We start from the raw sequence: 11,096 nt of genomic DNA on the forward strand, positions 1-11,096 counted from the left end.
AAAGCACACTACAGACATCAACAAATGAACCACATTTTCCAAACAACTCTAAGTTTGAGTCAACAATTCCAAAAGAAGCCATGTGGAAGGAGTAATGTAACTGGGAAGTTCCAGGATAGACGCATAGTCCAAAGCATCACAAGAGAGTTCCAAGTCACAGAAGTAAGACAGAATGAGTTAGAATTTTAGGACACTGTGATAAATCTATGTTGAAGGGAGCACGTTGATGCCTTTTTCCCCAGAATCTGTCAGTCACTTCAATAAGGCCCACCTGTTGTTTTCTAAGACACAGAAAAGCTAAACCCAACATTATGCAAACAAGGAAAAGATTCTACTCTCTTTATTATATAACAATTTTATTTAATAACTTTACCCATGAAGTATAATTTCATTATAAACTCAAGTGAAAAACAAATCCTGGGTTTGAAAGAGCCTTAGGAAATAACTTCTTTTTGTAATAATGCTCAAAACTAAGAAGAAACATTTCCTCTTGGGCCAAAAGTCTCTGGAGCCTATTCAGCCTCTGCTGCCTCTTCGCATTCTCCACATTCAAAGCGCACAAAGTCTACTACAGACACTCCCTGGGGCTGCACATACTGTCCCAACGTGATAGAGGGATCCAGCAAGTATGGCTGGGACAGCATCTTGGTTTCTGTCTCTCCCCCAGGCTCATCATCCAGGGAGCCAACAGAGAGAGGGGCCATGCCTACCACATGCTGCCCAAGGCGGCGGCCAAGGTCTTCAAGGTTTGCTTTCCACTCAGATGTCTCGCAGATGACCAGGGCCCCGTACTTCCCCAGCACCAGGTTGTGGAGTGAGGGACTGTGCATTGCTCCATGGACATAAGAGCCAACATAGAACCCAGTTGGCACCTTCACCCATGCAGCTCGTTTAAGAGTCATGTTTTCTCCCAGTTTCCCTATAAAAAAGCAAAAGTAAAAGACACGCTTCCAGAATATGATGTCTGTGGTAGTACTAAATATACACAGAGGTGGCCAAGTTTCAGAGACAGTCCTCTGCATTTACACTGTGGATATGCTGTAAGATGGAGCTACCATTTTCAGTTTAAAGAGGAAAAGGTATGTGCCGGAAGGAGGTGGGGAAAAGGAAAGTACCTTTATGGAGCACCAACTATGTGCCAAGCACGCTACATTTAAAAACAGGCTATGCCCTAGCTGAAGAAGCTCAATGGTTAGAGCGTCGGCCCGCATGCCCAAGGATCTCGGGTTGAATTCCAGTTAAGGGCACGTACCTGGGCTGCAGGTTTGATCCCCAGCCCTGGTTGGGCCGTGTGCGGGAGGTAACCAATCAATGGGGTCTCTCATATACATGTTTCTCTCTCTTTCTCTCTCCCTCCTTCCCCCTCCATCTCTCCCTCCCCCTCCATCTCTCCCTCCCTCCCTTCCACTCTCCCTAAAAATGAATGGAAAAAATATCCTCAGGTAAGGATTAACAAAAAAAATAAAAATTTAAATAAAATAAAATAAAATAAAAACATAGGCTATGGTGTCACACAGACCCTGGACTCAGATCTCAGTTCTGCTTCTTACCAGCTATATAGCTATATGACCTTAGGCAAGTGACTTAATGATATAACTCCATTTACTAATTTATCAAGTCTTAGTAGCTTCATCTGTAAATGGAAATGATACCACTTAAAATAACCTGAAAGCAGGGCTATTGGGAGAAATAAATAATATATATAAAAGCACTTATTACAGTATTTAGCACATACTGAGCACTCAAATGCTGGCTATTGTTTTAAACTTGGGCTTAGATAGCTTAAGTAATCTACTGGCAGAAGGTCACATAGCTCAGACATGGCAGACAAATTAAAACTCAGGTCTGACTCCAAAGCAATTAATTGATTTTTCCCACCAAATTACCATCCCTCCCAAATGCCACCATAACTGACACAGACAACTCCTGATCATTCATTGTACCAGGGAAAAGTCCACAACTAAAAGCCCCAGAAAACCCAAAACCGTCTGTCATCTCATAGTTTCAACTTCCTCTCATCAAAAAAAAAAATTTTTTTTAAATCACATTTTAAGAGGTCCTTATGAGAACCAAAAATGGATTTCAGTTTTCCCTTCTCTCAGGATGCTCTACCCTCTAGGAGATGAGAAGTCCAAATAAGCCAAAAGGTCAGAAGGGGTAGGAGAATAAACAAAGGGAGATCTAGATAAATATTCTTGAATTAGCCATAAGCTATATCTTAAAAAAATCACAAAAGGGGAGAATTCAGAAACCAGAAAGGCTCTTACAACAGCTCAAACATCTACCCAATAGTTAATTCCCAGAAATTGATGAGAGGCTGAAAAACCCAGTTCTTCCAGAATTTCTTAATAAGCCCCATACAAGGCTGTCTGCCTGGTTTCTCATCTATGACTCACTGAAACATTATACATACTTCAAGACGACTTGATAAAAATTGATGCCTTGACTGGAAATTTGAGATGAGCAATAAATTCCCAGCAGCAAGCTCAAACCCCAGCCTTACTTTCCTCCCTCCATCAAGGACACCTAGGAAGAAGGCAAAATCCCCACTAGTCCCACCACAATGATCCAAGCATGGTTTCTATAGCCAGCAGGTTCTGAAAGGCTGTACCTTCACAAGTTCAGGATAAGATGTTTTTACAAGAGAGACCAAATTCCTAAAACTAAGGCCCCTAAATTTTCCTGGATCCCTTTCTAAAAAAGGTGAAATGACTTTTGATGTGCTATTTCCCCTATAGTGTACAGAGAAGTAGTCAACTAGAAATCACCAGGACATCTCTGCCTAAAGATATGCTTTGTTTGGTCAGCATAGTGATACATGCAAATGTTGAAATAATTTTAATTAGTTACAAACAGCTAAAAACTGAGAATTTTGTACACAAATCTAAATTCTTTTAAAGACACTTTAAAATTCTGATGACACTAGAACCCCATTTCCCCCAGGGTAACAACTGACTAGGGCTTGGTAATGGTTCCCCTTCAGCAGAGTGTGAGCTTTTCAGGGTCCTATTGCTCCCTAATACCTAACATACAACCCACTGAGCACATTCATATTATCTAACCTTTTAGGCACATGAGCTTGCAATTCTTGATCTAGATTTGGAGGAATACGAAAGACACCAAGAGATCCAATTCTTAATTTCTAGTTTCCAGAATCCTTACAAATACTCACCAATTGCTAAGGCCAGCTGATCCTTGAGAGAGCCTTCCCGCTCAGGCCCAGCGGGAAGTTCAGCAAGTTCAGAGGAATTCAGGAAGCCCTAAGTGCACACACACACAAAAATATACATGAATCAGGTTTCTGCTACTCAAATTATCAAAACACTACGCAAATATAGCCTATTTCTCAGAAATTTATTTAAGACAACTAAAAACAGATATTTACATTAAGCCAAGGACATAAAATATTGGTAACAGTTCCACTTTTATAAATATTTTACTCTATCACTACACCACCCCCAATTCCATTCCACTATCTTCTGGCCTAACTTCTTTTTTTTTCTTCTTTTTTTACGTATTTTCATTGTTTTTTTGGGTTTTTTTTAAGAGAGAAAGAGGAACAGAGAGGAAGAAAGAAAGAGAAACATCGATGTGAGAGAGCAACATCAATCAGCTGCCTCCTGCACAACCCCTACCCAGGACTGAGCTCAAAACCCAGGCATGTGCCCTGACCAGGAATTGAATCAGCAACCTTTTGGTGCACGAGTCAATACCCAACCAATTAAGCCACACTGGCCAGGCTGGCCTGACTTCCAAAAATGTAGTTTCCTAGATATCAGGAATAATATTTTCATATCAGTCATAAAATTTTAAGGCTAAAAAGGTTTGAAGATTGTTGGAATGCATAGTAGTACTCAAAGGAGGAAAATTGGACAACAGCTCACAAAACTGCATATACCTTTATCCTTTGACCCTGCAATACTATTTCTAAGAATTTACCAACAATACACTTCCCACAATATGAGTGTATGTATTCGTTGAGCAATTATTTCTTTTTTCAAAACTCCTCACCCATTGCTTTTCTGAGAAAGTGGAAGGGAGGGAGAAAGGGAGAGAAAAATTGATGTGAGAGAGACACACTGACTGGTTCCCTTCCACACATGCCCCAACCATGGCCGGGGATCCAGCCTGCAACCAAGGCACGTGCCCTTGGCTGGAATCAAACCTGGGACCCTTCAGTCCATGGGCTGATGCTCTAACCACTGAAGCAAACCAGCTAGGGCTGAGCAATTATTTCTAATAGTAAAATATTGGAAATAGCCTAAATGCCTAAACATAAGAGAAGACTGGTTGAATAAACCACAGCACAGCCATACAATGGTAAACTATGCAGCTGAAAATGAAAAAAGGAGAGCTCCGTGACCTGCTATGAAGTATTTCCAGGCTATATTAAGTGAGAAAAAGCAAATTAAAAGAGTATATACAAATTATACCAGCATTTGTGTATGAGATATTTGTATAAATATGCTTATTTTTGTGAAAAGACATAAAGGATAACCAGAAACCAATGAAGTTGGTTATCTATGGAGTGGATAGGAAATGGGGTAGAAGTGAGAGAAGAGGGAGTAAGGAGTCTGTGTGTGAGTGACTGTGTGTATATGTGCGTGTGTGTATCTGTGTGTATCATAATTTTAACTTTCAGAGCCTTGTTAATATGTTACACATTCAAACACTAAGCTAACAAGGGTTTGGGGTAAAAACAAAAATTGACTAAACAAACATAAGACTCTAACTGTACTAGAATGAAAAATATAACCTCACAGGCAGGGGGGAGACTAATCCAAATAACTCTGAATATAGTCCTCTGACCACATAATTCCAATGTAAAGACAAAAAGAACAAAAAGAAATCTTGAACTCCTTAGCAAGTTTGTTACTTGCAGTGGTCAGGTATAGTAACTCTGGAACAATTTGGTATGTATTATTGTTGTTGTTTCTTTCATTGTGGAAGTCTTTATTTTAAGAAAAAAGTTTCGTTAACAAAAAAATTTTTTTAACAAACTTCACTTAGCAAAATACACCCAAAAGGAAATCACAGAAAAGAAAGCTTTAAGTCGATGCAATTTGTTGTGTGGTTTTTTTCTTAATACATCTTTACTGATTTCAGAGAGAGGAAAGGAGAGGGAGAGAGAGAGAAACATCAATGATGAGACAGTCATTGATCAGCTGCCTCCTGCACGCCCCCCACTGGGGATCGAGCCCAAAACCCGGGCATGTTCCCTGACCGGGAATCGAACCCCAGTCGCCTGGATCCTAGGTCAACACTCAACCGCTGAGCCACGCCCGGCCGGGCATGTATTTTAACAATGAGTAAATAAGCAAACTTACCAAAGTTGCTAGGAGTCATTGTACTCACTTGAGAGAGAGGAGATAAAAAGGCGGAATAGGGGAAGAAAAGGAAGACCCCTGTGTGCAGGACTAGAATTCAAGCGCGCGCACGCGGGCGCACACGGTCTACTAAAAGAACAGAGTGGCAACAACGTCTCAGTAGAAATAAGCATACTTAATGCCCAAATCTTGGTTTCTAAAAACCACTCCCCCAATAAAAGGGATCAGGATTCCTTACTGAAGTAAACAATTCCATGTTTAGGGCAAGAAAAGTATGAAATAAGCCCAGAATATCTTGTATGCCAAAAAGCAAAGAAACACTCATAAAATAATGAGATATCAAAAGGACGATGGGCCAGCCTGCAGAGGTCTGCCTTGCACGGCCAAATCCAGGGATAATGTGAGCATCAGAATAAATACATTTCTTACTCCCCACTCTTATCAAATGCTGAGACCCCAAATTCTGTTGAGAATATTTTTAACCTTTCAAACATTTTAACCACCATGCATATTTATAATGCTATGTAAACTTTCTTTTCCAAAGTCTAAACAAAGCAGGAACATTTTCTTATTCTTTTCCTTTTTTTGTGTGTGTGTGAGAACTAAATAACACTGAGCAAATATCTAAGCAAAGGGATAGAACCATAACAGCAGGATGATATTTTTCTAATTATAGATTTTTGTATTTGATTGGATGTTAACAGTAATTGCTATGACCAAAGATGCTTGGGAAATGCTGGATTAAACAGATTTCCTTACAGTAGAACCACTCAGATGTCTGAAATGTGTTAGCAGGCGCGGGGAAGCCACCAAAAATAAATAAACAATCAAACAAACAATGAATTGTAGCCCACTGTATAGAGTAAGAATCCATGGCTAGGCTGGCGTGACTCATGGTTGAGCATCAACCTACGAACCAGGAGATCACGATTCGATTCCCAGTCGGGACACATGCTCGATCCCCAGTGGGGGGAGTGCAGGAGGCAGCCAATCAATGACACTCTCTCATCACTGATGTTTCTATCTTTTTCTCCCTCTCTCTTCCTCTCTCTGAAATCAATAAAAAAACATATTATAAAAAAAAATTATAAGAGTTATAAAAATAACCCTTATGCAACTATCATAGTAATAACTGATCTGCCAAGAATCATCAATGGATGCTAAAACTATTAGGCAAAAGTTTTTTGGAAACTGGATGTTTACACAGTCTCAAAGAGTCTCCCAAAAAGATAAGCTGTTAATTACAAAGAAAAACATGGTAACTTTACAGTGGAGAAACCTGACAGAAGCCACCTTAACCAAGAGATCAAAATTAGCATCAATAATGGGACCAACAGTTATTACGTACCTCCTGACGTGATGTTCTCAGAAAAATACAGGATGATTTGTTTACTGTTCCTACAAAAACCCATATTCTGAGTCTAAATATGGAGAAACATCAGACAAACCCAAATTGAAGGACATTCTACAAAATCGTCCCGTACTCTTCAAAAATGTCCGTGTAATGAAAGACAAAGAAAGGAAACTAAATAGACATGACTACTAAAAGTTATGATGATAATAATATGTATATAAAAACTGATAAAGCAAATGAGGCAAAATGTTAACAAATGATGACTCTGGATGAAAGCCCACTGTAGTTTACTCTAGAACACTGGCAACTTTTCTGTAAGTTTGAATTTTTTTCAAAATGAAAGTTTAAGAAATTAAACTAAAGACCATAAGTAGAAAAAAATAAAGCTAAAGGAACCAAAGTCCCCTATTACAGATAAAGAAACAGAAACACAGTAAAGTAAATGAATGGCTCAGGGTTACAAACAGAGTTAATGGCAAAGTCAAGGATAGAATTTATAGTTCAAGTGATTCATCTATTCAATACAATTCTAAAAAATAATCTCAACACAATTTTCATATAATGTGACTATTTAATGACATTTACAATTAGCATTCACCATGAAATCTCAACAAAAGGAAGAGAAAAATGGTGGTAATGGTAGTACTAAACAAAAGAATTATGTAAGTAGTTGGTTTATTTTTGCCTTGACAATAAGGCTGAATCAAAGGCAAACATATCATTCCTTCCTTGATCCTTCTATGGACAAAAATAAACTTATTCTCCTAAATTATGCCTTCTCCAATATCTTTATTTAAGAATCCTTTCCACCCTGGTCAGGTAGCTCAGTTGGTGAGAGCATCATACCGATACTCCAAAACCTTCAATCCCCCATCACGGCACATGCAAGAATCAACCAATGAATACATAGATAAGTGGAACAACAAATCAATGTTTCCTTCTCTCTCTCTCAAATCCATAAATAAATTTAAAAATAAGAGCCCAGCTGGTGTGGATCAGTGGTTGAGCATCAACCCATGAATCAGGAGGTCTCTGGTTGGATTCCTGGTCAGGGCACATGCTATCCCCCTCCTTTCCTCTCTCTCCAAAATCAATAAAAACATATTTTTTTAAAAAAGAATTCTTTCCTCAGATCATTCTAGATTTCTGAATACAAATCTGCACCTGATTTGACTGACTCCAACCCAATGGCATTTATTCATTCAACACAGATTTACTGAGCCTCAACCAAGTGCTGGGCCCACTTCTCTTTCACCAGAGATATAGCAGTGAAAAGACAAATTCCCTGCCTCATGAAGTTTGAGTTCTACTGGGGAAGACAGACAACATACAAATAAATAAAAAATAATAACATATAATTACTATAACAAACATTTTCTTTTTTTTTTTTTTTAAATGTATCTTTATTGATTTCAGAGACAGGAAAGGAGAGGGAGAAAGAGAGATAGAAACATCAATGATAAGAGTCATTGATCGTGCCCGGCCGGGCATGGCTCAGCAGTTGAGCATCGACCTGGGATCCAGGCGATCAGGGTTCGATTCCTGGTCAGGGCACATGCCCGGGTTGCAGGCTGGATCAATGACTCTCTCATCATTGATGTTTCTGTGTCTCTCTCTCCCTCTCCTTTCCTATCTCTAAAATCAATAAAAAATATATATTTAAAAAAAAAAAAGAGTCATTGATCGAGCCCACAACCCGGGCATGTGCCCTGACCAGGAATCGAAACCCGATCACCTGAATCCTAGGTCAATGCGCACCGCTGAGCCATGCCCCGCTGGACACAAACTTTTTTTTTTTTTCTTTAAATATATCTTTATTGATTTCAGAGAGAGGAAGGGAGAGGGAGAGAGAGAGATAGAAACATCAATGATGAGAGAGTCATTGATCAACTGCAGCCCGCAACGGGGCATGTGCCTTGACCGGGAATCAAACCCTGATTGCCTGGATCCTAGGTCGACGCTCAACCGCTGAGCCACGCCCGGCCGGGCGACACAAACATTTTTTAATGAAGTAAATCAAGGGGTCAGAGCCATAGGAGGAAGGGTATACCTCTCCAAAAAGGTAACATTTAAGCAGAGACATGAAGTAAGGAAAATATGAGAATATCTGAAAAAAAAGAAACAACAAAGTCCCTAAGGGGGGCAGGGGGAAGGGTGGAACAAATCCACCATGTTGGAGACAATATGTTGGAGACCCCAAAACTCACTTTACTGTATGTGGAGAGTTGATCCTTTAGGCTCTGACAATGCAACATGGTTCCAAGGGCTACTTGCTGGACCAACTGTTGAAATTTTAGGTTTCTTGCAACAAAATCGGTCTCACAATTTACCTGTAGGAATGAAATTATGTTGCTGTATCAGCTATTTACTGACAGTTTCCAAAAGTGCCTTAAGGTTGGAGAGTAAACCAAGGTATTGACAGAATAAGCTGTAGTCTCAACAAACCAGAAGTAAATGACCCCGAATTTTAAATCTGCAGTTCCTCTCCTAGTTTGAGGTCAAAAACTGAATGAAGTGATTCCCACTGTGTCCTTTAGTTAGCAAATGACCTGCACATTCAGAAGATGGTTCCATAATGTCCCCAAAAGACTCACCACAAGTTCTCCACTTGCTTATAGCTGCATGCCAGAATCAACGCATTCTCCAGCCTCCCCCAACTACAACCCAGTTTTGTTATCATCTTATTTATCTCCTCTCACTCTAAACTCTAATCCACCCTAATCTCACTCCAATCGGAATCTGATTCTTCATCAATTGTGGCCCCCAAACCTCTAAATCAACTACACTCTATCCATCAACTAATTAATATCATTCCTAGCTTTAAAATAAAACTGTTCCAGGAAACAATCAGTGACAAGGTGTAAGGCTACAAGACTCACATTTAGGAGTAATATAGACTACTAGGACTTTTCTTATCAACACACCTGTGCATTTCTACACTTAAATGAATCTACAGCTAATAACTGTGGTCTCATGGGTTTAATTCAGCTACCCTTTATGGCTCTCAAACACCTCTTCTTCAAGAATGCAGAGTCTACCACAAAGCCGTACGCTGAAGGGGCAGCTGTGCCTCGTCTCTGGAATTTTGACAACTCACCTCAACTAACACAGTAGAGTTTCCTTCCTGCAGCAGCCCAATCAGGCCTTCTTTAGTCTTCCTCCCATGGAGCTTGGCTGCTTTGCTCCAGCCCTCCTTCTGGGCCTGCTCATGGAGCCAGCTCTCTGCCTATAAATTGAAAAGAAAAAGGGCAGGTGACAAAGTCACAGAATTTAGTATTGAACGGGGCTCTAAAATATGTTCAGGTCCCCTGTCCCTTTATGCTTCCTCTCAATCCCATAATAGAAACTGAAGTAACCTATCGTTTACTGGCAGCCTACCGCCACATGCCCAATACTCTGCATTGTGCCTGGTGCTTTGGATAAAGCCAGTCGTCACAAAAACCTATGGGGCAGACAGTAATACTTCCATGACATACACAAGGACAATGCAACTCTGAAAGATGAAGTGAGGTGTCCAAGGTCACAGGGTTAGTGTGAGGGCACCAGGATTGTAGTCCTGGTCCCTCTGACTCCAAAGCTCACACAAGCCCTTTCAGCTCCAAGCAGCAGGAAACAGCACGGCAGTTTGCAAGATGTAATGACCTTTGTTAACCCCGGGATCCTGAGTCAACCGCTGAGGTTGTCATTTAAGTCAGAATCTTATCGGGGGTCGGCCGTCAGGTGTCACTGGGCAGCAAGTCTGACTTCCACGCTCCCGGCGCGACCTCCGCAGGCGCTGAGCTCGGGCTCCGGGACCCGCCCCGCCCCCGGCCCGGCCTCCGCGCACCTGTTTGAGGTCCCCGCCACAAGTCTCCAGAGCTTTCCTGCAGTTGACGAAGGAATAGCCCGTTTTTCGCCGCAGCTTCATGAGGAGCTCCTTGCTGGAGGCCGAGGCCAGCAGGGGCCCAGCGTGGAAAGTGTGGCGTGGCTGAGGCCACCGGCGCGGGAGGGGCCCTGCCTGGAGGGGTAAGAAGAAAGGGATGAGAAGCAGAACGCGGCGAGGCGACTCCGGAGGGACTGGGCCCCGGGGGCGAGGCCGTGAGCCGAGCCCGACCGCAAAGAGGCGATAGGGTGGGACGGGGTCCGAAACGGGGTCGGGGGTAGGGGCGCACGGGAGACCTGCAAAGAAAGCAGGTCGGTGCAGGGGCGAAAACCCCTCACCGGGCAGCTCCGGGTCCGCGCGATCGGGCAGAGGCGCAGGGACCGCAGCAGCGACATCTCTCCGGCCGCCGAACGCCGCCGGGGTCCGGCGCACTGGGGAGGCCACCGGCCTACGGCGTGGCGGCAGCGCCAAACCTCTCCACCGGAAAGCGCCGAACGGCGACGCCGCCCCCTGCCGGCCGGAGGGAGCACGCTCGCCTCCCCCCCTCCCCGCC

The 11,096-nt window shown here is 42.2% G+C and overlaps 1 protein-coding gene across 2 annotated transcripts; it reads right to left on the reverse strand.

Moving 5' to 3' along the window:
- Positions 1-339: 339 nt before the first annotated feature.
- TSFM (Ts translation elongation factor, mitochondrial) lies at positions 340-10,972 on the reverse strand. 2 transcript variants are annotated; one of them, XM_016224445.2, is made up of 6 exons: positions 10,882-10,972; positions 10,508-10,678; positions 9,779-9,907; positions 8,889-9,011; positions 3,173-3,260; positions 340-919 (listed from the first exon to the last, which is right to left on the reverse strand). In XM_016224445.2, the coding sequence occupies exons 1-6, from the start codon at positions 10,936-10,938 to the stop codon at positions 513-515; spliced, it is 975 nt and encodes a 324-aa protein (XP_016079931.1). In that variant the 5' UTR covers positions 10,939-10,972; the 3' UTR covers positions 340-512. The 2 variants fall into 2 exon arrangements, with proteins under 2 accessions (XP_016079931.1, XP_016079930.1); XM_016224444.2 differs by having other exon boundaries at positions 10,840-10,972.
- Between the last annotated feature and the right edge of the window lie 124 nt (positions 10,973-11,096).

Source organism: Miniopterus natalensis, chromosome 2 (assembly GCF_054644295.1).
Source record: "Miniopterus natalensis isolate mMinNat1 chromosome 2, mMinNat1.hap1, whole genome shotgun sequence".
Taxonomy (NCBI): domain Eukaryota; kingdom Metazoa; phylum Chordata; class Mammalia; order Chiroptera; family Miniopteridae; genus Miniopterus; species Miniopterus natalensis.